This window comes from Zootermopsis nevadensis, unplaced genomic scaffold, assembly GCF_977971745.1.
Source record: "Zootermopsis nevadensis isolate Lab colony 2312 unplaced genomic scaffold, Znev_1.0 Znev_ptg000028l, whole genome shotgun sequence".
Classification (NCBI taxonomy): domain Eukaryota; kingdom Metazoa; phylum Arthropoda; class Insecta; order Blattodea; family Termopsidae; genus Zootermopsis; species Zootermopsis nevadensis.
Genome location: NW_028259160.1, coordinates 19,982,747 through 20,010,504, shown reverse-complemented (window position 1 = coordinate 20,010,504; position 27,758 = coordinate 19,982,747). Strand labels below are relative to the sequence as shown.

General features: G+C 39.8%; 2 protein-coding genes across 2 annotated transcripts in view; both read left to right on the top strand.

Annotated features, from left to right (window-relative positions):
- LOC110830738 (kelch-like protein 10) overlaps positions 1-27,758 on the top strand; it is a 62,392-nt gene that overhangs the window by 9,770 nt on the left and 24,864 nt on the right. The gene's annotated exons all lie outside the window — the stretch shown is intronic.
- LOC110830739 (uncharacterized) lies at positions 10,717-18,721 on the top strand. The gene is made up of 7 exons (XM_087357042.1): positions 10,717-10,895; positions 11,290-11,569; positions 13,512-13,681; positions 14,081-14,250; positions 15,243-15,404; positions 16,825-17,029; positions 18,446-18,721. The coding sequence occupies exons 1-7, from the start codon at positions 10,717-10,719 to the stop codon at positions 18,609-18,611; spliced, it is 1,332 nt and encodes a 443-aa protein (XP_087213168.1). The 3' UTR covers positions 18,612-18,721.

Sequence of the window (27,758 nt, the reverse complement as noted above, 5' to 3'; positions counted from 1 at the left end):
AGTGGCAAAACCAAAATGCCTAAACCTGTCGTTACTAAGTCATTGTAAGCTCTCTCTGACAATATGCTGGCCGGCGCGACCGTGTCTTTAATGCTGCTAATTACTATGTCCGGATCAGAAACTTCTACACAGGGCAATTACACAAAACAGAATCGTTGATACTACAAACAACCAAAGTTTCTGCTTCTCCTAAGTCCGAATCATCATCATATTCCTGAAAAACTAATTATTCGGCCGAACTAGAATTTCTAAGATTGCTGGATGCAAAGTGGTGAACTTTATCGTAATAACCAGCGGACAGACGTAGGGTCGACAATCCGTCGCTTAGCATTTCTCCGCTTGCTGCCGACTGGCTGGACCATCTTGCCTGTCGTCGCTCTAATTCCTGTTTGCGAAATCATTGGCTCAACGGTTTAAGCGGTTCAGACCTCTTCCAATCTTCCGTCCTTGCGGTCCTTCCAGAATTCCAGTTATCGCTTCGGCGTTATTGAGAACGTGGCCTATGCTGCACGTAACACTTCCTGTAGCCGCGGCCTATTGTAAGTATTATTATTGCGGTCTGTCATGACCCTGATTTTGAGAGGTGCCGGAGGAGTTAGACCGCCTTAGCCCTTCCCGTATTTCAATACTTTCCAGCCGCTTTAGGAGATCCAAAGCGTCCTGGACACAGGTTAGCTGAGCTGCCGAAAAGCTATTCTGAACATAAACCGGGAAATGAAATCTTAATGCATTCATTAGCTCCACATCCGTCGTTTTAGGTTCAAGATAACTTGCGAGCATCGCGTACTTCAAGAAGTGCTCAGACATGCACAGACTCGAGTCCTTTTGGTACCGGTCCTGTTAAATCGAACACTTAACGAAACTCTGCTTACTTGAAGACCAAAAGTGGCATGAACACGTTCATTTCACACTGAACCCCACTAGGCACCTGTTGGTTACAGGGCATTGTATCATACCTACTATTGGAATCGTCAACATTAGTACCAGAAACACTATGATAACCTTCAACCTCAAGGTGGTGGGCAGAACCACAAGTCGAATGGCTTATTCCTAAATTTTTGTCAGTGGGTGGCAACAAACTAATGTTTCCAGCCGCTGTCGAGCCTTCCGAAATCTTCCCTTGGTATTATTTAATTCAGAATTCAATTTGTCAAGCCCATACTTAAATGTTTCAACTTGCTTAACATGTATTTCTACTTGTTCCCTTGTTTCATTCTCCTACTTATTCACACCACTTCTTAGGCTAGATTGAACAGACATAATATTACCTTCGAGCTTAGCGAACCTTTCATCTGACATCTCTTTCTTTACTACAGTGCTGCAGGTTATTTCTTCACGTTTCTGAGTAAGCTGTTTGGCAATTTCTTTAGTATTGTTGGTTGACCTAAACACCAAACCTACCTTTCATAGCAGAGAATTCTTTATCGGTGTTATCTTGAACCTGTTTTAAATTTGCCTGTAACCTCGAATTCTCGCTTTCCAGTCTCTCGGTTAATTCTTTGCATAATTTCTGGAACTCACATTCGAATCTTCAAACGAGCCTTTCATTTTCTACTCTAATTTATTCTTTTATTTCCCTCTTTATCTCTGAATTTTCCTATGCTATATTATTTTTAACATCTTGTATTTGATTCTTAAGTGTTTCGCTTAACTTAGAATTATCTTCTTTCAATTTCTTGCTCAGTTCCTTATTGAATTCTCTGAATAATTTTACTCAACTTAGTGTTATCTTCCTGAATTTCCTCACAGAACTCTCTATTTAATTTGGGATTGTCCTTTTCAATCGTTTCGCTCTATTTAGCTTTGCTACCCAAGAACATATCAGCTATGAATTCGCGCAAGGAATTCGTGCTTTCATGGGTAGTTTTTTCGGAATATACGGTCACCTTTTGAAGGCCTTCAGTACATTCCGAATCTTCTGTGGCTTTTACAAAATGCATATAGATCAAGCAAACGAATAGTAGGGACCCGCAGTGCTCAGGCACTTGAAGAACGGGTCGTTCGCTGTGTCCCAGTATCCAGTGTTACTGGAATTAACTCATTCATGATATATGTATTATTTGAACTTTCGCAAGAAGCGCGGTCAAGAAGCTGATATTGAGTTCGGCATTCAAGGCTAGCAGTCTTGGTTAAGATAAAGATTTTCAATGCGCGCGTGTAATTGGCAGTTGGATAAATCATTACTTACTTAACCCACAACCTTGGCCAGAATTAATTTTGTCTCCATAAATTTAATAAACCTTTCAAATCCTGTCTTTTGTGGTTGTGTAATATCGGGATCAAGTAATTTTGCAAACATATCCCAGTCTTCGCTTCTGTATTTTCTAACTTTAGGCGTCCATAAGAGCTGCAGCAGCCCCTATAATTTTTCAAAAATTGATAAATTTATTTTTTGTCTTTATATAATTTGTAACACTTTATTTCCTCTATATCATTATATTAATATTGTCCCTTACGTTGTCATTATGCACTAATCGGCTGAACTGACAGGACGTCCGCTGGCGAGAAGTACGAAGGAGAACGGGACTATAATTCGGCTGCAAGGATTTCAGCGCGGCTAGCCGGTCAAAATTAGTGATCACGGCGGGCGGTGGATTGAGGGGTAGTCCACTGTTACAGCGCGTATCGGGGCTGCAGTCGCCGGCTTATATTAAACACGCTTGCCCGGTACCTCGTGTTTTAGACGAGTTTCAGTATCGCAATTTCTTTCGTGGATATAGTTAATGAGTGTTCAATAATTCTGTGTGCTGACTATTTTTTGTTCTGATAATGACAATGAGCAAAGGAAGTGTATCATATTTACAGGAAATTACTTTTTCTAAATTGTTCTTTGTGTGAACAAAGTGATATAAAAACTCATGGCCGTCTCTTCCGGACTTACAAATGATTAAAAATCCTCGAACACGTATGGTTCTTCTCCTGATGTAAATTTACTTTTCATTTATTTATTTTGTTATGTGTTGAAAACGTTTCTGAGTTTTCCAGATTTCCCAGCATTATCACTGCCCGGACTCACGAGCCGCCACTGGCTCCTTGTATTAATTTAGTTTGCAAATACATTCTGTAAGCTTGTTTCGTTTCGTCAGTGATTTCTTTTAGATAGGCTTTAAATGTTCATAAACATTTTTTCTCGTTTGTTGGTTTATAACCGAGATTTTCAGAATCAGCTTAAAGTGTCGCTTGATTTACGCTCATCCAATCCTCTTCGATACTTCCAGTGGCTGCTTTCAGTTTATTCATTAATCTTTTCTGATGCAAAATTCTCGCACTTTCTTCTTCGAACGGATGGAGTTTTAGATGTTTATGCTCCTTATGAATTTGCCTTGTTTGTTTGTACGTCCGATGATTGAGAATGTGTCGACAGAATTTAAATCCACTTTCAACCAAAACAGAAACAATCCTTTTCTGGACTCGATCCCAGGACAGTTTATTAGTGTCGAAGTCTTTGTTTCTGTAATTTTCTCTTCGAAGCAAAAAACTCTGTTCCTGGCTCCGTTGTTCTGTCTCTCTTAGTATCGGAGTTAGAGGAACCGCCCTTGAAGGAAATCGAACTCAAGACACTTTTTCCAGAGTTCTGACCTTCCTGTGTTCGCTCGTTGATCAAGATGAATAATCACTTCACGTTTTTCCTTCACGGGCTGTAAGCGAACGAGTGAAGGAACACGTCAACTCCCAATCTCGAGTTTTCACATGACCAATAGATTCCGCAGAATTTACTAAGGAGAAATACGACAGTTTCTTACAAATTCGTCTTTTCGATCTCAGGACAGTTTTTGGGTTTGTGACCTTAGTCAATGAAGTATTTTCTCCTGAACAAACAAAATTTGCCTTAGCGCCATTCTTCCCTAATGCCTAATATCCGAACAAAAGAAAACATCTTTGCCAGATTTCGAAGGAAGTGAACATTTTTCTGTCCCCCAAAGGCGATGGGTTCAAGTGCACCCGGGCCCCTGAAAAATCATCTTTAAAATTAGTTAAGTGGAATTTGACCAAATTATAACTTAGAGTAATTCTGTTTGTATTTCTTTCAACTGCCAACAATATGTAAATATGGACCGACAATGGTCAGCTTTTATATGAACTCCTGCGTGCAATAGAATGTAAGAGACGTTATTGGTACTTTAAACCACGCCTGCAACAATATTGACTGAGCATGCCATAAGGCTCTTTTTCATTTCTTATACATGTCATATAAAACGTAATGCGCCTAATTGTTACGTCATTTGTTTACTCGGCATTGTTGTGTTACATTATTGCCGTCAACAATCGGGTTTCTCTATTGTGGAAAGAACTGAGCTGTGAATCGCTTGTAGAAGAAGTGCGTCGTGGAACAGATAATTTTGTGCTGTTAAAAATCTTTCAGAATTACCCAAGAATATTTCTTATACGATTCGAGGGATTTGTGATACTGTCCTCAACTCTCTTCATTTTACTTTTTAATCATTTGTTCTTTCTTTCCGGAGGACATCCAATTCTTTTCCTCTTGAACAAAGGAAGAGGTAAGTTCGTCCATGTTTTATTATTACTTTGAGAGTGAGCAGTGCGCTGAGACATAGTCCTTCAGTCAGGTGCGTCATCGCTGCAAATGACGTATTTAAATATTTGGACGTATTTAGCATAAACATTGTCTCCCTTGAGGGCACGTTCTCAATAAGAGAAAAGATCTAGATAGGTTTTCTTGATGGATGATCTACCTTGGTTATTATTTTCTTGTAATTCTTCAGCGTTTTACATTAATATATTTTTTCCCTAGGCGGATTATTTGCGTTTATTTATATTCATTTATTTTTCTTTGTGTATAATATTGTTTCTATTTTGGGTTTGCCTGTATTTAGCTGTAATACTTAATATTGTACATGTATACGTTTAGTTAATCTGTTTGTGTACTATTTTTCATTATTATTATACGTATTATTAGTGTTTGTCTGTTATTGGCTTCTTGCTGTTGGCAAACAATTACATAATTTAATTGAATTTAATTACTATGCGCCCAACTGGCGACCGTGAAGAGATAAAAATTATCCCAGAGGCCGGGAGTTGGTACGGTCATAGGATTATGACAGGGGTTAACCAAAATACAAAATAAAAGTACTCTCAATTTACCAACATGTATTTAAAAATGTATATATATAAATTCAAAAGGAGAATAAACTGACACAAATCCCTCAAACCTCCAAGGCTCAGGCTCCGGTAGGGGTCTCGACCAGTAACGTCAAAACAACCCAAAAATCAGACTATCTGTCTCCAAGCTCTCTCTCTCTCTCTCTTCGAGTCGTTCTTTGCACGGCGGACACATACAGAATGTCCGCCCTGCTGGCTCATCAGGGCCTCGAAGCCAGCGGCTCCAAAGAACGTCAAGAGGGGGAGATATGCCTCTTCGAGCCATGAGGCATGGCTCAACTATTGATAATTACACTTGCATTTCTTCATTTACATTTACGAGCTTCTGTAAGAAAATCAGGCTACTCTTCTTTCTAAGACAAATTCAATTAATATTAGATTGACTTCTGTTTATTAACATCTTCAAAATATTCCGGTAAGAAATTAACATTTTACAATTTTGAAGACATGAAACGTGTTTAGTAGCCCAGAATCTTAATAAAAAATATATGAAGAAGTGGGGCATACATTCTGAATAATAATTCTGACACTTAAATTTCTTGATAAATCGACATTTTTAAAGCGTTGTAGGGAAGTGTGAAAAAAAATTTATTTCTCTTTTATCAGCCTAATTATCGAGAAATATCCCTACAAAATTGAATCCAAAATTCTTCTGCAGACGTGACTCCATATTCCAGTGGAATTATTGGGAACCATCAGAGTGGCTTCCGTCCTAATAGATGTGCAACTGATCAGATGTTCTCATTCGCCAAATGCTAGAGAACAGGTCGGAGGTAAAGATTTGTCCGATATATTTCCTAATCAGAATTGCCTGAAAGAGGGAGATTCTCTATCGCCGCTGCTTTTTAATTTTGCCTTAGAACATGACATTAGAAATGCCCAAGAAAATCAGGGCGATTTCGAATTGAAAGGGACACATAAGCTGTTGGTCTCTGCTGATGATATTAATCTGTTGGCCGATAATATAAATACTATAAGAGCCAACGTAGAAACACACTTACGGGCTAGAAGGGATGTTGGTCTAGAAATAAAATCAGAAAGACAAACTATATGATAATATCTCGGCATCAGAATTCAGACAAAACCAGAATATAAGGATAGGTAATCAGGCGTTCGAAAACGTGACAAAATTTATGTAATTGGGGACGACACTAACAAGCCAGAATGACATTTATGACGAAAACAACAGCAGATTAAATCTATGAAAAGATTGCTGTCATTCAGCCAAAATCTGTTGTCCTCCCGTCTCACATAAAAATATGACTACAGATTAAAATGAATAATAATAATAATAATAATAATAATAATAATTCGTGACGTAACAGGCCTCTGAGAGACAAAGCCGACTAGCTGGCTGCTGGCCTCACGTTCACATGCCTAAGCAGAGGCGAACGATCATCCAACCAGATATAGAGTGACGTGTGGTCACCACGACGAACCCCCAGTCATTGCTTGTTTTCATGACCGGATTACGGTACCCATTGTAATTCTGTCAGTTGTGCTGTTTGAGTGCGAAACTTGGTCTTTCACTTTGAGGGAGGAACATAGATTGAGGGTCTTTGAGAACAGACTCTTGATGAGGATGTTTGGACCTAAAGTGGAGGAAGACGGTCACGGAGAAAATTGCATAATGATGAGCTTCACGGCCTATAGTCCTCACCTGATGTTGTTATGGTGATTAACTCGAAGAGGATGAGATGGGCAGCGCATGTGGCAGGCATGGGGGGAAGGGTGTTTACAATGTATTGGTCTGGTGGCCTGAAGGGAGGAGACCGCTCGGAAGACCTAGGCGTAGATGGAAGGATAATTTTAAGATTGACCTTAGGGAGATAGGAATTGGATGCAGCAGGCTAATGATAGAGTCCAGTGGCGGGACTTTGTTAACACGGTGATGAGCCTTTTAGTTCAGTAAAGAAAGTGGTCTATTTTTTGATAAGACTAATATACAATCGAGTTTTAAAAGAATGTCCTGCACTTTACAGCGTGTGGGTAGAGTTATGTTGGCCTAATGTACGTATGCAGTAGAATAACGTACAGCTTTTATGACTGTTCCCAACTGTAATTCTCACGTTCAATTTATAAATTTAAATTAAGTATTGTGTTTGTAGTGTATAAAGAGTGAGTCAGAAGTATGTTTACAAACTTCGTGTGCTTGTTCGAGGATCAAGAATAAGAAAAAATGTTCCTATGAACATTTGGTCGCAAATGTTTCATTTTAGACATAATAGCAAAAAATAAGTTTTAATGAATTGATTTTATATCAAAGTGAATCCAGCTTCCAACACAGATTTTCAATTAACGTTTGGACAGGAATTGTTGGCGACATGCTTATTGGTCCACACATGCTTCCATCGCGTCTAAGAGGACCTTGATAACGGTAATTTTTAAGAAGACACTTGTCACGTCTCCTTGAAGATGTACCACTGAATACAAGAAGACAAATGTACGACAGAGCCTCAGTACACTTCTCCCATCGCGTCAGATATCATCTCAATGAACAGTACACTCAGCGATGGATTAGGCGTGGTGGCCCAATAGCATGGCCACCGAGGTCACCGGACCTGACTCCATTGGACTTTTATCTGTGGGGTAACTTGAAGTCCGTCGTTTATGCAATATCCATAGAAAATATTGACGACCTATGGCAACTGTGCAGAATGCATGCCAGATGATTCGAGGAAATTCTGGTGTGTACAAACGAATCCGTCAGTCTTGTGTACGTCGTGCTCGTGCATGTGTGGAGAATGAGGGAACAACCTTAGAGCATCTGTTATAAAGAAACATCCCTGTCCTTATACTTGGCAATAAAGGCATACATTGAAAATTATTTTTGGATATTATTTCTAAAACAAAACTTTTGCGACTCTATGTTCATAGGATCATTTTTTCTTATTTTTGATCCTGGAACACGCACACGAAAATTGTAAACATACCTCTAACTCACCCTGTATATATCTCTGACTTATGTAGGTATGTACTTAATCATGTAAGCTCTTTTAGTTCTGCAGAGAGAGACATACTCGATAATTTTATGGTTACGAAAAGGCGTAGCCTTCTTTTATCCAAGATATATTTGTTAAATGTCTGGTTCTGAATCAAAGATCACATAATTTCTATGGCATATTTTTTCGTAATTTCTTAAATCGGTTCACATGAGTAGAAGCATCTAAGACTTTAAAGATTACATTGCTGTTTTATACTTAAAGTCTACGTAGTTTACTTACCAGAATAATTAACGTTATGCCAGTAATGACAAACAGGCGGCATGACTTAATATTGCTTAAGCAAGTCACATTTAGAGCGTTGCCATTTTGCATTGAATCTCAACAGGCATTTCTATAACTAAGAATCAAACTGACTCTGTGGGCTTAAGTCCTGTTTTAGAATGTAATAGTATCCCAAGTGATTAAATGTCTCGCCTTTTATGAAACATGAAGTTACCCTTCCGTATTTACAAGACGACGCCTCTAAACCATATCCTCAAGCCACACCGTCATTCCCAAATTCTCTAATCTCCATTTTAATATTATCCCACCAAAACATTGGACTATCAAGTGGCCTCTTCCTTTCAGGTTTTCCGATTAAAATATCGCTTTTCTTTTCTCTGCCACGTTAACTATGTGCCCCGCCAATCCCAACACCTTTAATCTCATCAGCCTTTAATTAATTATTTAGGGAATAGAACTGTAAAGTTCCATATTATGAATTTTTACCATTTTCTTGTTAGTTACACTGTCGAAGGACCAAATTTTCTTCTCAGTAACGTCTTCCCTCACATTCACTCTCAGTTGATGTGCACACGTGTCAGTATGAAGAAAAACCTGGACTGTTTTTCAGGAGATGTAGTTAAGCGAACATTGCAGCTGTTCTCATCATGACGGCAGGTGCATGTGCACCGAAAAATTGGTCTCTCTGAATGAGTTGAGAGAGGAGAATCTTCTATGTGACGCGGTGTTGAGGTTGGAAGATGGCGGCGTTTTTCCTGTCCACAGAGTGATTCTCTCGATGCGTAGCAGATATTTCAGGTTTGTTTATCTACCGACATGGTTGATTAAATGTGAAATAAGGACATGACAGACGTCAATTAGTATGTAAAATATTAAATTCTCTTTTCTGTATTTTTATCTTTGGTAATTTGTTTATGGCCATGAAATCTCACGGCGGTGATTAAGAAAATTAATTTCTTCTGGACGTTACGGCGTTGAAACCAGGTGGTGTTTCAGACGTACTTACTGCCTTCTTTCCTTGATAACAGAGGCAGTAGGCACCTCTGAAACGTCCGATAATTTCTACGACAGTACACGACGCAATATCCCAGAAATCCATTGTTTTTTGCACTAATTTTTAAGTGCAGATGCAGCAAGGTGAGAGTCAATCGATCTGGAGAGAGAAATTTAATCCATTTCCAAATGACCTTGGTATTAATGTACAAAGACGACGGACAAATTCCAAGAGGAAGTTGGTAATACACCTTTGTCACGCCATTGTCCAGAACATTGATATCTGCTCTGTGTTTTTCTGTTTGACAAAAACTTCGTGAGAAATTTTTCAGTTGTTAAGGAGAGAATCGAACGTAGGCTCGTTACAAAATTTGGTGACCTTAATGCCGGTAAGTTACTCCGTCTTTCGCCTTCTTCTTTTCACGTATTAGGATGTTTTTAGCCTCCCCGCCGTCGGATGTGGCTGCATCTTGTCTTTGAGCGTCTGTCTTCACCCCTTCCACCTGCGTCTTTACTGCCTTCAATCAAATTGTTGGCCTCAGTTTTCTGGAGGAATTTCTTATTTCTCCTTATGAAATTGCGCTAGAATTGGAATTTATTTATATTCTATGTATTCAGATTTTGAAACGGGATGTGCGCATTATGATAATATATTGATACTCTTTTCTTCGTGGTAAAGCACATCAGGCAAACATTTTCAATAGGCTCAGACAACATCCCCACAAAGAATTTGTGCATACGTTATTTATGCTTTTGTATTGAATAAAGATACCATTTGTTCTCGAAAACGAGAAATGATTTAAAACTATGAACAATTGTTTATGTTTTCCAAAAGTCTTGTTACAAGCTGTGCCCCTCTTCCACTATTTCGATAAGACGTAGAAACATCGGCTTATTTCTTAAGTCGTTTTTCGGGAACTGATTTTTTGTCAGAACAAATAGATTTTAGAGGCTCTGATTTCAAAATACGAACTGGTCAGTCAGTGCAATCTACAGCCTGTGATTGGTTTCTAAGGAACCAGATAACCACTCTGTGGAACAAATATTCACTGTTTGCTGCTTTACGCTGCATTCTTGATGAGTTATTTTCTACTATTGACACAAATGGTATTATGTGAACATCTGAATTGTAAATTATTTTCTGTTAAGATTACTCATGCTCTTCAACATAAAAATTCGTCCACCATGTTGACAAAAGGAAACTTGTCTTTGGCTAAGTAAGTTATAAACTTTAAGTGCATCACTGTATAAAATTTCTGCTCGCCGTTTCTCCAAATCGATTATTGTTTCGTGACGTTTCAGGAACCTCTTCACCTCAACACTGAACGCCATTAAGAAGACTGACATTCTACTTCACGGAATTAGCTCGGACATGATGACGCTGGTTTTGGATTATGTTTATTTGTGTAAGGTGGACATCCACTGCGACAACGCGCGTCAGCTGCTTGGGACGGCTGACTATTTGTGGTTACCAGCCGTTACTGAGCTCTGCTGCGACTTCCTCAAGGACACGCTGGACGTCCACAACTGTATCGGCATCTTGAGATTCGCAAGGTAATTGATGTTCATTTGTCATTTGCTGTGACGCCAGTCTTCGAGCCTTGTTCACATTACGCGGTTTGAGACGCGCGGTTGAATGTGAACACTTAATGAGCCATCTATGGTAAAAACAACCGCGCGGCGCAAACCGCGTAATGCCTCGGACTGAGGACTGGGCAAATTATAATGCTTTGTTGATCTGGTCTATTGGCAGGTTATTATTAATGTGCTTTTGATTTAAACATTCTGTTTTAACTGCATATGTTTTCATCAAAGGGTTAAGATAAAAATTGGAGGCGAAATACTGTGGTGTGGAAACACTTTAGAATTCAGTTCTTGCTGCAGTGGTTCAATGTGTGTGAGTTCGATGAAGATCGATTCTGAGTTGGCTCTTACGCTGCTTTTGCAGGAGTTACTTCTGCGCCGGCCTTGAGGCTCACGCTCGCCGCTTCATTCTGCGCCACTTTGTGAAAGTGTCTCAGAAAAGCGAAGAACTTTTGGAACAGCCTGTAGAGGAGCTAAAAGCGATAATCGAGTCCGAGGAACTGAACGTGAAGAACGAGGAAGTTGTGTGGGAGTGCATTCTCCGGTGGATCAAACACGACCGGGACAACAGGAAAGGTCACATCGCAGGCCTTTTGAAGGGCGTCAGACTGGGACTACTTGAAGAAAAGTTTTTCAAGGAGAAGGTCAGTATGCCCCTGATGGATGTTAATGTGCTGGGAAGTCCGCATATTCAATTCCGTTTTCACACGCGTTCGTAACTGATTATTGCAAATCGTGAACGTTTTACTTCGACCGTCTGTCTACAGTTCAAAGTGAAGAACGTCTTCACAAATTTTCATTGAATTTAATACTGATGAGCTTTAACAGAATCTGTTGACACATTCCATTTCTGGTTAAATCTTGCAATAACATTGGGAACATTACACAAAAGAACTACCTGAAAATGACCAATTAAAGTCGAAACATGCAATAGATCTTTATAAACATCGAGCCCATAATCACACATTGTTGTGTTAATGGACCATCACCCTAACCACGAACACGCAGCAGGTTGCCTCTATTGAAACTCGAAGCAACTATTCGTCATAATTTTCTTTCGGTTCTCCATAATTTTGACTATTGATTGAAGTCATCGAATCAAATATATTGTGGTATTTACAGCGTTCATCTTGCACGGGAGAGACGGGAAATAAGTTTATTTTTTAATGTAATTCAAAAGACAAATCTTACTGAAGTATTTAACGTTCAGCTGAGAAACATTTCAATTAATTTCTTTAAAGGTTGAATTAACTTTGTTTTCTCTTCACTCAACAAACTGTACATTTGCTAAGAGCGTCAGTATATAAACCGAGAATAATGTTTTCTACCATAGTCTATTTCTATGAGTCTCAAATCAAATTTTGCGTAGATTTCTTCTCTCCTCTGCAATGGAACATGCTACGATTCATGCCATCCCTTCCTAAATGTTCATAAGGTCCACATTGAACTGTTCAACAGATATCAAAGCACCCGTACGTGACGAAAAATAAGGCGTGTAGTCCCGTGATATTGGAGACGAAAGCCTTCCTACGCGACGTGCAAATGTTGAAGAAGGTAGAAGACAAGGAATTCGTGACACCAAGGATTGCCCAACCACGAATCCCACAGGACATTCTGTTTGCTATTGGTGGGCTTCGTAACGATAGGCCGACAGATGTGATTGAAACTTACGACATTCGAGTAGACCGATGGAGTGTGGTGAGTTTCACTCATCCCTGCTTTTATCGTGCCTTGTTAAATGACGCCTCCAAGAAAGAACTGGCTTTTCTATTTTCTGCTTATTTCTACCAATTAATTGCTTATTTATGCTAACTCACAAACCTCTTTGCCTCTTTTATTTCCATGGCAGTGAACACGTTTTTTAAGAGAAGCTTTAATTAAAGTAATTAAAAAGAATAAATGAATAGATTAAATGTTGTGTCTTATGTAAAATTCTAATACGAATCCACGAATGGTATGAAATTTGCCTTAAATACAATTTAAAATTGGCGTCCTACTTCAACTGTCTTGGCAAACTCTCTGCTGATTTTAAACACGAAACGAAATCATCGTTGATCATCAGTGTAGATTTCAACGTAAGAAGTGATGTAATGATCACTGTTGATGTTTACCAGCTGCGTCGTAACGCCGAATGAATTAGAATTCACACTGATTGGTGTGGGTTGGGGGACGTAATGCCTCCAGCTTTGCGTCAATAAAACCCAAAACACCTGCATCTTTCTTCACTACCGTATGAACCTGAAGTGTGAGCTGTTGATCAGAAATTCTAAATGTCTCTGTTAGCAGAGAGAGAGAGAGAGAGAATGAAGTGTCCTTCAGTAACTCGTAAACTTAAAGAGAACTCTGATAATCTTGTAGTTTCTTCCTTCCTACACCTCCCATAATTCACCATTGCTCCAATTTCATTTCTCACGGTCTTTGTCGAGTGTGGTAGGCCCGGTCACCGTTCACGGTGTAGCAATTTCGGTCCGCTGTTGTGGGTTGTACCTCTGCTCCGGTGGTTGCTTGGACTGTAATGTAAGGACTTCACATTAGTAGACCTTGTGACCCGAAGAAACATAAAACCATGACCTGTCGTTCTTGCAGGTGGAGCAGGTCGATTCGATCGGTCCGCGAACTTGTCATCGCACGGCGGTAATAGGTTTCAACATTTACGTCATCGGTGGTTACGAAGGCAAGAAAGCCTTAAGCTCATGTCACTGCTTCAACGCTGTTACGAAGACGTGGCGCGAGGTGGCGCCTATGCATGAACGCAGGTAAGACGCAGCTCGCTAAATGACAAACTCCTTTGAACAGAGTCCTATTTCAAAAGTTTATAGTTGCTCTGCTAGCCAAGATATATATTTGGACAGGGGCTCTAACTTTACCACTCACATACACGAGCTTCATAAAGAGTGGGAATGGGTACGAGGGCATTTGCAACAATGTTGATCGTCGGTCAAAGCCGAATAGAAGTTAATTACAAACTTCGTTCGCATTTTCTCCAAGTTTTAAGAATTTTATTAGGTTCTTAATTCATTTGAATTTTCATTTAACAATGACGAAGCAAGAAGTACTGTATTCTGCGAGAGGAAATGTATCTGTATCAGCAATAAATGAGCATCAACGCTAGAGGAGGACGAAGCATAGCAAAGTCTGAACTTTTTTCTTTTCAGATGCTACTTCTTTGTGGCAGTTCTGGGAGAGATGGTCTACGCCATGGGTGGTCGTGGTTATGGTCAGCAACACGAAACGGCGGAGCGATATGACTACAAGACGAACCAGTGGTCGTGGATCGCTCCTATGAACTCGCAGCGGTGGAACGCAAGTTCGGCTGTGCTAAATGGTAACGGAGAGCCTGTGAAAGTTTGCTGTGTGAATTAGTGGGTAATTTCGAGGTCTCCGTCTGTCCGCGTGTAACAACGCAAGAACGGTTGAAGGAATCGTGGGATCTGAGGGTCTCACGGTGACGAGTACGAAGATGGCTGTTGTTTGGCTTGTAACGCCGTGTACTCTGGTAGAAGTCTACCGACGTTTCAGAGAAACTTTATGCCATCGTCATCAAGGCAGCAAGCAGATCTGAAACATCTGTAAACTAGTAGAAATAACCCTTTAAAAATGAGAGGCGTGATTTATTTCGTAATAATCATATGTCATAATATTCTCTCTCTTTCCTCTTCGCTCTTGAACTGACTTTCTCATTGTCCCACTTTGTTTTATTATCCATTTCTTTTATCCGTGCTATGTACTACGTTATTTCACAAACTCCAACGACTTACTGTTCTGAGTGCGTGATGGTTTCCTCTGCTCTTGTAAGCTGTCCCTGTACATCATCTTCTGCCTTTCTTGTACTACAGATGTATGATGTTTCTGAGACAGTTAATAATCTGATGACTATAGCACATTATGTTAAAAATGTTGAGCACCGCTTAGCAGCTTGTACCGTACATCTCTGGTATCGAATTTAATGAAATTCGTTTTACAAAAGATATATGTGTACAATCATTTCAATTATGCATTACTTTAAGTATTTTATGCTGTTTATATTAAATTATATCAGTTTGTTTTAATCCGTTAATCTAGTTTCCTTTCTCACGCTAATTGTCTAAATTCATTTAAATGCATAAAGTTGAAAAGAAAGAAACAAATGAATAGAGACAGCCGTGTCCGTACAGTTGCTATGACACGAAGGGGGACATTAAATACAATATCATTAATAGATTTACGAATTTAAGTACATAATTTCCCATATTTGTGCTCTACATGGAGCAGTGTAATGCCTCTGCCTACGTCAAACCTCTATACAGTTTGTGTCACACATGTAATTTGTTTTTACAGACAAAATATACGTCGCTGGTGGATGTTCAAGGTGGTGGGCTATTTTGAACTCAGTGGAAGTGTATGACCCAGTCACCAACCAATTGAAGCTTGTTACGAAATTGCGTTCTGCACGTCAGGGTCATTGTTGTGTCGCCTTACACGGCAGTCTGTACGTCCTAGGTAAGAATTCTGGATATCCTGAGTGATGTTCCTCCAACCTTCTTAAAGAACTTACAATAGTGCAATGTTTTCCTAGTTTTCTTTGAGAGCTTCAGACTTTATGAACAGTACTGTAAGGTTGTCAGTATTTTCTTAACCACGATTCGTGTTTTCGAATACATTATCAACAAAGAAAACTAACTAATAATCTCTTGTGGGATCTCAACTAACGCATGCCCCATTTGTCACAAAGTCCCAGTTTTAAAGGTAAATATTTTGTTATTGTGGCAAGGGAATTTATGATGTCCATTTGTTATCCACAACAAGCCGGTAGTTTGAACCGGTTTCTGCGTATTCTTTACTTTTCGTCAATTGTTTGTGTTATGCCGTTTTAAACAGTGCAGCTTGTGTTTATTGTTGAACGCTATTTTCTTACACAGTTTCAACAATTTTCTGTTCCGAGTGGGAAAATTTATGGCGTTACTCTCCACAGAGTGCCTACGAATTTAGTGAGACTGGTTATGTTGTGTTTACATCAGGGTTCAGGGCGCTTTAATCAAATGTTTTAGCTGCGTAATTAAAATTTAATATTAACCGTGATCTAATATATACAGTCCGCAGACCAGGAGAAAATCCCTGCTAGGAATTCGATATAAGCGCGTGCGCAAGATTTCGCGGCGAGTGACGACCCATCCTAAAAGCATTCGTTCCACAACTACTGAACGAACAACAGACAACAATCTTTCATGTGTTTTAATGGGTACAGCATTAAGATTACCTCACAGAGGCACAGCGATTTAATCTAGAATATTATCACAACACCCACAGAACACAGAAGAGACGCACTCTCTACACGCTACTCTTAACTGCTTGATGTTTCCAGTCTGTGTGTAGTAGCCTTAAACTCTGACGTATCACATTTACTGCCTGGTGGACTAGAGGGCTGTTATCCTCTAGTCCACCAGGCAGTAAACATTCCCCCCGCTCAGGGATTTTCTCGTCATCTGTGGACAGTAAAATATACGTGACATTAAACTTTTTTTTATGCGAAATATGGGACGCTGTACAAGTGAGGTAAATGCTTCATAGATTCCCTTGTTCACTAATCGAGTTACAAGTTCGAAAATATAATGTAGATATTTGATCCTTAACTTCGTTCCTGGTACTAATACTAACACTGCAAAAGGGAATGAATTTTCTTTTCTGTATTCATCCATTCCTTACGTTTACGAAATTACAAATTTTAAGAGCGTCAAGTCCGTTGGGTAAGACAGACGGAGTGTGAAGCATTGAAGTTACGAGAAATACATACATCTAGAAATTTCTAATTGGTAATCTTGACGGTAAGATACCACTTGTGTTACTTAGGCGTAAAAGGAGGGATAATATTAAAATGTTTTTTTATATACTGTGGCTTAATACATTCTGTGTGTATTTGCAGGAGGATACAGCGATACGCGAGACGCGCTCAATACCGAAAAGTATGATCCTGAAAAAGACACGTGGACTGAGATGCCTGATATTAGCCTCTCACGTGGCTACTCAGAAGCAGTAGTGATCGACGATATGATCTTTGTCATCGGTAAATGTTTTGAAGTGGTCAACAGCTTCAGTTTCGGATGTTTCGATGACGTGAAAAATGAATGGTTTGTCTGTTTACTCAACACTGTATCATAACAAACTGTTACTTTTGAGAAGCACTAGGAAGTGGATCGGTTCCGGTCAAGATGATCGCAATCTTGCTGAAGCTGTGCTGTGTATTATATTAGGAACTGTCCGAAATTTCAGAGGTTCTTATCGCTTACTCAGACCATTGAATACAGAACGCGAAAAATGGATGAGAGGAGGGGTTTGAATGAAAGCAGATAGGGCAATGTTACGATCAAGTTGAATCGTTAAAGCAGAGAGAAAATGACTAGGTAATGCTAATCAGACGTCAACTGTAAATGCATTATTTAGAGCTCTTATAGCAAGTTTCTTTGATCAGGAGTATTCTCTTGGGCAGGACGTTTCTTGCGTTCAGCATCTCAGCATCGCGATTATCATCGGCTTTCATAAAAAATGTTAGGCCTATCCGTCTCGCGTTCCCTTATTTGGATGGAAGTTTGTTTGTAAATGGCTGTCTCTTGGCGTGTTTCACAATGCAGTCTTGTGCCATCTGATGATGGAGTCAGTAAGCATCTCCACAAACATTCCAGAAGACAGCTTTCTTCATACTTATCTGTGCAAGAGCCAGAAATCTCACAGAAATTCATTTGTTTTGGGTTTATTTTCAACAGAACCTCTCTAGAACTATTGTTGGCAGGACAGACAAAAATAAACTAAATTTTGAAAACAAATTGCTAAAAGGGGGAAATATTATTATGGGAGCAATTCTCAAACAAAACACGCGTCTCTCTCCAAAGAATATTTGATTGAAGTGTTATTCTGACCGGGATAATGGCTTAATGAAGTATAGCAAACACAGCTAGCGCAGAACATAATTCATTTGACAACATTTTAAAATAGTCATAACCTCTCCCTCCATTTTGATGTAATAAAATGTATTATGTTATAATAGCATGTTGGCCGGTGTTCTATGCGAATATAAGTAAAAGAAAGATCACGTGGGAATCGTGCACTAAAGTCCCATTGGGGGAATTTTCTTAAGGTTGTCTGGAAACAAAATACAAGCAACGATATTTCGGTGGAAGCCTGTGCCTTCAGCTTCGAGCAGTTTTCCATTCTACCTAAAGACAGAGTCAGCTCATCAGGCATGGACTTTCTTACGTCAACACATTACAGTTTAGAACCTCAGAAGAAAAGTATATATATTTTTAAGGGAATGGTTAATTTCTTTAAATAATTGCACTGACATTCAAATTACATTTCTATTAACTTTACATTGAGTAAAATATTTATGGTAGAAGACGCATCTCTTCATGAGTTACCTCATCTAATGTAGAGCTACATATTTTCTGTAACTGTGTTCGCGAAATGTGATGAAAATTGTCTTGAGTGTAGAAAATATTGATGAATGATGAAAAAGGGTTTGTTTTCACTTTTAATATTTAAAATTGCAGGTACCAGGCGACAGAAAGTAATGTTTATAGATTTGGAATGTCGATTTGTGTCGTCAAGAATCTACCGAATGCAAAAGATTACGCCTACAAACACAGGGACAAATTAAAGGAGGGGAAACGTACGAAATTGTTGGCTTTGAGAATCTCAGTGGAAGCAAGCCTTTGATTAAAACCTCGACGAACAAATCAATTTTAATTAGGTGCCTCAAGAAAATAATGAAGAAAACGGGGATTTGATGTAATAGCCAAGAAAACAAATAAAGAGAAATGTCTTTTGCGATAAAGAAGGAAATATTATTTCTCCTGTTTATTTTCTGCTCAAGAATTCTTATTAACACTAAATTATTTTAAAGACGTTTAATTGTATCCTAAATATTATTATCTATGAACACATAGCAGTTTGACTTTGTGTCTTGTACTAAATCCATTTGAGGAGACATGTTTCGAGTTACGAAAGCGCCTTCATTGTATTAGGGGAAGTGGGGGGGAATCGCGCCATCTTAAGGGAAAATGAAATGTTGTTGCTTCATGAACATCGTATACAAAAACTCCATTACGAAGGCAATACACGTTAATTTTGTATTTATTTCTTATCTACGTGTGATTTTAAAAAATTTGCGAAAATGCATTTGGCTGAGTTGCCCCGATATACCGGGAAATTCTGCCATGTTTCTGGGGAAGTACGCCCTTAACAAATGCCATATAGACAAAGATGATCCTTTCAGTTAACAGGTGTATTTATTTATTCATGTTATTTTGTACGGTACTTTTAAGTGCTTGATATATAAGTACAGATTATTAACACAAAACACTCAAAATTAATTAACTTCAGTTTAGTAAAGTTACATACAGAGTGAAAGAGAAAGGTGATTGCTGTAAAAAAATGGGGTACTCATCGCGTGTTTCCGACATGAAGTCAAATTCTGTATCAGCTTAACAGATCATACACCAAGGCTCAAAAGGACCTTATTGCCGCCACACTGCCTGGTACTCGGGCAATACCGCACAATAAAGTACCATTACCTCAGACGTGGTTAATGTAACACATTATTTATTCCTGCCCGAGCCAAGAATGTTACAAGTCTGCACATTCAGAAGAATTTACATGCACATTTGTACTTTCAAATGTTATCGTCTAAAGCATGTCCATAGGAATGATCAGCTGGTTAATGCCATGTAGGGATTCATCGCTGTTTATTCTCTTTAAAGCAATCAGTATCACCTTGACTCAATGTCATGTTGGAAGCGAGCGATCTTCAGATGCATAAAGTTATTACTACGTAACTAAACATTAGTGAAGTACTGTTCTCATTTTCCAAAACCATGTTGAGTGTGGCCTTTGTCACCATGGTATTTCACATCCTGAGAATATGGACAACAGCCGATAAGGGGTAGTCTTCTAACAAAGGGTTTAAGAGGGGGGCTAACAACTTTCTAACTTATTATATTACAGAGCTGTGTATTTGTCTGTCAGTAGTACTAGTTTTTCAAGGTTAAGTTTGCTCCATGAATTTCGTTACATCTTCCAAAGGAATTTCAAAACTTATTAAAACAATACAATATGATTAATCATCATCATCCATTGCTGTTTCAAGCCTGGGGCCAGGTCCGCTTGGTAAAGCTCCTCCATCTCTTCCTGTCCCTCCACCACTCTTCTTTCTCCAACTGCCACTGGGCACCTCACTCCATCACGCCTCCTACCTTCTTCGTGGTTTTCCCCTTGGTCTTGTGTATTTCTCTCTCATATCCAATATTTGTCGAGCTATCCGCCCTTCTCCCATTCGCTTCAAGTGTCCATACCACTTCATTCTTGCTTTCCCTCACGTCCATTCCTTTGCAGATAAGACTCTGGAGGGCTTGAAAATGATCCTCTGACTTCCATCATGTTGGCTTGGGTAAGGATAGCCATGATGTCATTGCTATCCGCGTCAGTAAACACTATAAATGGATTACCCTGATTAGGATGCATTAATTGGATGCTGTAAGCTAATTGCATTCTCAAGGTATCAAACGCGGCCTGTTTATGCTCATCCCACTTCCATCGGTTTCCCTTTTATCAATAAAGGTAACAAAAGAACCACGTAACTCGTGTAATTTATGATAAAGCGATGGTGGTAATTACAGATTCCTAAAAGTCGCCTTAGATCCTTGTGGTTTTTGGGGGCGGGGTAGTTTAGCATCTTTGACATCCTTTCAGGTTCTGGCGCGACGCCGTGCTCATTTATTATGTGATCTTGAAATTTGGCTTTGGGCTACCCGAACTTGCATTTTGTCACATTGATGGTGAAGCCTGCTTTAATTAAATTTGATAATACAGTATCCAAATGCTCGAGGTGATCTCGGTATTTCCTCAAGTAAATTAGTAACTCGTCTACATAATTCACCAAGAAATGTGTGGTTGTTCCGCCAAATATGATGCGAAACGCCCTCAGTAAACCACATAAGCTGTTTCTGTGCCCACAAGGTACTCTCTTGAACTGATATTGCTTTGACACGAACACAAATGCTGTTTATTTCCGACACCCTTCATCCAATTCAATTTGCAAAAGCGCTGACGTCAGGTCTAATCTGGGCATGAACTTAGCCCCATGGAATCTTTGAATTAGTTCCTCAGTTCCGCAATAGTTATTTCATTTACCTTCCTCGCATCCAAACATATTCTGGGCGGTTTCTTTTCTCGACTGACTATAACTAAAGGGTTGTCGTGAGGGAAACTGGAAACTTCGATAATACCATCAGAGATCATCTGGTTTATTTCCTTTCTTACAGCTGCACGCAAAGAGAATGGTATCTGCCTTGATTGTGTTCTAATCGTTGACTCACTGTTCATTTGGATCCCATAGGTATACGTTCTGCAACGCCCCGGCCTCGATGTGAAGTGTTCCAGCTACTTAATAATACATTTAACTGTTGTTCTTTCAGCAGACGCGACACGTTTCCCTGGGCCTCTATGATCCCGGACTGGTCCCAGCTGGAAATGTTACGACGTTCGGCCGGTGCAGCTATTGGGTTTGAATTATTCGTGGTAAATTGCCTCTCTCCCTTATCAATACCTAAACGCCTCCCGTATTCTAACTTTGCTGGGTAAAATGGCCCGCATTAACATAACTCTATCTCCTTTTCGGAGCGATCATGATTGCAATCTCTGTTGCAACATCTACAATTTTACACGTACTCCTGGGGGGTTCTCCTTCTATATCTTCATCAAACTCAGTCTCCTCCTGCGAATGTTAACAATCACGAATAGCTGAGGTTTGATCCACCTGTGGTTGGATTTGGCTACCAGAGACGAGTAGGAGCTTGTGGTTGTCGTATGCTTCGCTGTAGTGACTATCGTCCTCTGGGTCCCGTCCGTTACATCGCTCAATATCTTGCCCTGAGCCCTTGTTAGATTTGAACCTAATAGCAACTCCGTCTCTCTCTGTCTGGAGGCTTCACTCTGCAAGAATCTACACCTAGTATCATAGGAACCATTAATTTCTGAGTAACGACGAAAACCTGGTTAAATTCGTCGTCTTCAATTCCAAATTCCACCATTGCCTGTTTCTACAATCTCTTAGATTTGCTACCGAGGGCTGTAATCAGGATGGAGTCTTTAACGTGCAACATCAACATTGGATGTTGCTTCAATATTAATTTCTCATAGATTTCTTCAATGACCAAACTTATCTGTGATCCATAATCTAATAAATCGTCACCTCAACACTTCCGATGTCAATTTTCACGTAGAGGCAATTGTTCAATCTGTCGCCATTTACCGCTTGTAATAAAACTTCATGTTCTAAACCCAGTTCGTCATCGCAAACTCCTGCACTTTTGACTTTTAACTCATTCCTTGGGGCGTTTTCTACTCTATTGCACCCATCTAGGTCGAACCCACGCCATCCGGACACGTCCTGTTCTAATTCCCCTGAGGCTGATTGGAGCTTGGTCATGGGACCCGCAGATCACTGCCTTCCTCTTTCCTCTCCTGATTGAAAGTGATGGCGTAGGGGTTCAACTGGTACCCCTGTCTGTCATTCCGTCTCTCCTCCTTCCTGTGCTGCCCACCTGTGGCACAATTGTTACGTAAATTTCCAAAATCCGATTGTCGATGGGCCGGGCGATCTTGACAGTTGCTTCCCCTACCAAATTCCACCCCTCTGATTTTATATTGCCTTTCCTGGTTTCTGTCATTGCCTTGATATTGTGCCCTGTTGTTCCGATGACCCTGCGAGTACGAGTTTCCTTGGGATTCTCTTTCCGTCCTGCAACCCTGCTCTTTCTTTTCTATCTCCTCCATTTGCCTTAGGAAGCTGACGACCTCTTCAAATTTCTTAGGCTCCTTAGCCAAAGAAATTCTCCGCACGGATATTGGGTAATGAGCTTTTATTGCAGAAATGAGTTCCTGGTCATCCATTGGTTGTTGTAAGTGCCTGGCTAGGACAGCATATTTTAGAAAATGGTCGGACATAATATTGTCGCTCTGACGATTGAATTTCTCTTGATATATTCTGCAGCGAGTGGCCGACTGGCTTTCGTTACTTCAAAATTGATCTCTTAAATTTCTCATACTTTTGGAACGTACCCACGGTCGCGAGAATCCATGACCTGGCTGATTCATTCGTGAGTGATTTCATAGCAAAGGTTAAGGGAAATTGTGGAGGAATTGCTTTCAATTCGAAATAATCGTCAAGTTGTTTAACATGGAACAAAGCATTTTGTATCGTAGCATCTACAAAGTGGGTAACGGGATTTCTACTAATTTCTGGATATTTGCTCTGAAATTTAAGGACGAGTTAGGTGACTCACTTACAAAAGTACTTTCATTCTGCATGCACCGTCCATCAGAATTCGCATGCAATGGATGTTCTCGCGAACGGCGTCACCAGGGCGTCGTAAAAGTCAGCGGACTCCTGGTCATCGGCTTCGAGGGTGGGCGAGTACTTCTGAATGAGCGTGCCGGTGAGTCGGGCAGAAATGCCGAACTCGAGAACGGCGAGGCGATGACTGAGCACCCGGAAGTTACGGACGTGATGCAGGAACTGAGGAACGAAGACAAAGCCGACTCTTGCAGAGATAGAGCCTTCTTGTCGAGGGCTGAGGAAGACGCCGGAGCCGTCGTGGAAAGTAGCAGTCAACGCCTTGTTCCTCTTCGTCTCGCTGATGCTGATGATGTCAAAGCATACACGGGGGGCCGGGCTTGGAAAATGATAGAGGATAGATTATTAAAGCCATGCTACCTGGGCAGGGACGATCATACTCGGAAAATTAGGACTAGGAAACAAAGAACGGATGTTGGCAAATATTCCTTTGTAAATAGGATCATAAGAAGCTGGAACCAATTACCTCCAGGCGTGCTAGAGTCTTTCCCCTGTAAATTAGGCACCTTTAGAAAGAGGGTCAGAAAAGTAGTTACAAGCTAAGGGTTATTAAGTTGGGAATAAATGGTGATAAGTGAAGTGAAGTGTCTTAGTCTCCAAGTGATGAAGGGCTGTAGTTCTTTGGGATAAAATTTTCATGTACTGAGAGCGGACTTTATATTCTACTCTTAAGTATTGTGATTAATTAGTGGATGTGTGTTTTTTTATTGTGTGTCAGATGTTTTATTTTGAGTGTGGTATGTTGTATTGTTGTGTCTCATTGTATTGTTGTGTGAGTGCATCAGTTCATGACGTTTGTAATACATTACAGTTATTGTCTTATGTCTAGGTGGTATTAAGTTCTTTTTTTAAGTTAAGTACTTGAGGTTGGATGGTTTTGTAATTTATGAGTTGGTTGATTTTGAGTTGGATGTGTTGTTTTTGTTGTGTCCTTTTTTTATTGTTTTGTTCTGTCTCTGTATTGATGTATCTCATTGTATGTTGTGTCTTATGGTTTTTGTTGTGTCCTTTGTTTATTGTTTTGTTGTGTCTCATTGTGTTGATGTATCCCATTGTTTGTGTGTCATATTGTTTTTGTTGTGTCCTTTTGTTTATTGTTTTGTTCTGTCTCATTGTGTTGATGTATCTCATTGTTTATTGTGTCTTATTGTTTTTGTTGTGTCCTTTGTTTATTGTTTTGTTGTGTCTCATTGTGTTGATGTATCTCATTGTATGTTGTGTCTTATGGTTTTTGTTGTGTCCTTTGTTTATTGTTTTGTTGTGTCTCTGTGTTGATGTATCTCATTGTTTATTGTGTCTTATTGTTTTTGTTCTGTCTCATTGTGTTGATGTATCTCATTGTTCTGTTCTGTCTCATTGTTTTGTATGTTATTGTAGGACACTGCCACCGGGTATAAACCCATTTGCAGTCAATAATAAATAATAATGTCAAACTTGATACGACGACACCAGACGAATATGAGTGAGAGCTGTGCCCGGAAGCACAAAGAACGGGCGATGTACGTGCAGAGACGTAGGTCAACTCTTCGTGTCCGGGATGGACGTGGTTGTAGCCGTGCTTTATTTGTAAGGTCCGTGTCCGGATGTTTTCCTGTTAGATCGAGACTGAGTCGCCTCTTCCTATTGCTTTATCCGCGCTACCGTCTGGAACAGGTACGGGATACTGGAGATTGAGGCGTGGGTTGTGCTGGTCGTAGCCAATATTTGTGCGACCTTGGGAGGCTGGCTGGTCCGTCTCAAGGGCGGGATTTTAACGCCTCTAACAGACACATCCTGTGTTAGCCGGCATTGATGAACCCTTCACGAATTGGTTGAACCAGCCCGAGGTTGCCTCGAAAGACCATTCTCTGCTGCACATCGCGTTGCATCCTCCGTTTTTCCCCCCATGCTACGCTGAGGTACAGGTATGATTTCGAGGGGGCATACTGTTACAGGGGCTCAAAAGCTGGCAGGTCGCTATCCTTGCGTGCCTCACTTGACCTGGACTCTGGACCATGATACTGAGTTGAAAAATTATAATGTTACATTTACTGTCAAGATAATCTATGACTAATTCGATATCTTTTCGCCAGATATTATTAATGTGATCATTTGAAGGGAGATGAAACCGGCTGGGCGTATAGCTTGCAAGGTGTAAATGGAATGCACACAGAATTTTAGTGTGAGATCCGAAGATAGTTGTTAAGACAGAACTGAATGGATAGTAAGTAAGTGCAATACGAGTGTGTGTGCTGGGTTTAAATGACCCTGTCCAGAGACAAGTAGCGGACGCATGAGAACTTCTAATTATTCATTCCATGTTGCCTCCAATAACTGTTAACTTACATGAATTTGAGATCATCATGCTTGGTTTTCTTCATTGTTAAAGGTAAAATAAACGGCTAGTAGAAATGGGAGCAGACAGGTACAAGTTTATTTGTTGAAGCTGTGAAAATGGAAGAATCTGCAATACTCAGGAACCGCGGTCAAGAAGCAGATATTGAGTTCGGCATTCAAGGCTAGCAGTCTTGGTTAAGATAAAGATTTTCAATGCCGCGTGTGTAATCGGCAGTTGGATAAATCATTACTTATTTAACCCACAACCTTGACCAGAATTAATTTTGTCTCCATAGATTTAATAAACCGTTCAAATCCTCTCTTTTGTGGTCGTGTAATATCGGGTTAAAGTGATTTTGCAAACATATCCCAGTCTTCGCTTCTGAATTTTCTAACTTTAGGTCCAAGTTCCCTGCAGCGGCGGCGTCCATAAGAGCTGCAGCAGCCCCTATAATTTTTCAAAAATTGATAAATTTATTTTTTGTCTTTATATAATTTGTAACACTTTATTTCCTCTATATCATTATATTAATATTGCCCCTTACGTTGTCATTATGCACTAATCGGCTGAACTGACAGGACGTCCGCTGGCGAGAAGTACGAAGGAGAACGGGACTATAATTCGGCTGCAAGGATTTCACTGCGGCTAGCCGGTCAAAATTAGTGAGCACGGCGGGCGGTGGATTGAGGGGTAGTCCACTGTTACAGCGCGTATCGGGGCTGCAAGGTTCGCAGCTCCGTTCGCTTGTCACACGTAGCACGCGGTGTGAGGTGGAGTGAGGTGCAGTTGGCTGATACAGCGCGTATCGAGGCTGCAGTTGCCGGCTCATAGTAAAAACGCTTGCCCGGTATCACGTGTTTTAGACGAATATCTGTATCGCAATCTCTTTCGTGGTTATTGTTAATGGATGTCCAATAATTCTGTGTGCCGACTATTTTGACGTAAATACGTCTATATTTTAGGGTCAGTGCCATTCGGCAAAAAGTGAAACGAAAAAGTGTAACTGCATTGTTATGTTACCTTGGAAACGTCAATTGCTTACTCGGCATTATTGTTACCTAGGAAACGTTACATTACTCGGCATTATTGGTACCTAGAAAACGTCATCTGTTTACTCGGAATTATTGTTACCTAGGAAACATTTCTTTACATTGCCTTATATTACATTACATTACATTACCCTACCTTACATTACATTACATTACCTTACCTTACATTACATTACATTACCTTACCTTACATTACCTTATCTTACATTATATTCAGCTACCACAGACCCGTCTTAAGCGTAACTAATTCAAATTAAATAAGCAATGTCTTAATCAAACTTCCTTTCCGTATAGACGCATTTACGTCAAATTCTCCGGAACCGTGGTTCCACTGACATCTTTTTTTGTTCTGATAATGGCAATGAGCAAAGGAAGTGTATCATGGTTACATGAAATTACTTTTTCTAAATTGTCCTTTTTATGAAAATCGTGATGTAAAAACTCATGGCCGTCCCTTCCGGACTTACAAATAGTTAAAACATCCTTGAGCACGTATGGTTTTTCTCCTGATGTAAATTTACTTTTCATTTATTTATGTTATGTGTTGAAAATCTTTTCTGAGTTTTCCCCTTGCGGAACACTATCACTGCTCAGAGTCACAAGCCGCCACTGGCTCCTTGTATTAATTTAGTTAATTAGCTTGTTTCTTTTCGTCAGTGATTACTTTTAGATCGGCATTCCATTTTCGTAAACATTTTTCCTCTTATGTTGGTTTATAACCGAGATTTTCAAAATAAGCTTAAAGTGTCGCTTGAATTACGCTTATCCAATCCTCTTCGATACTTCCAGTGGCTGCTTTCAGTTTGTTCATTAATCTATTCTGATCTAAAAGTTTCGTACTTTTTTCTTCGAACCAATGGAGTTTTACATGTTTATGCTAATTATGAATTTGCCTTGTTTGTTTGTATTTTCGATGATTGACAGAATTTAAATCTACTTTCAACCAGAACTGAAACAATCCCTATCAGGACTCGAACCCATGACAGTTTATTAGTGATGGAGCCTTTGTTTCTGTAATCTCCTCTTCGAAGCAAAATAACTCTGATACTGTCTCCGTTGTTCTGTCTCGCTTAGTATCGGAGTTA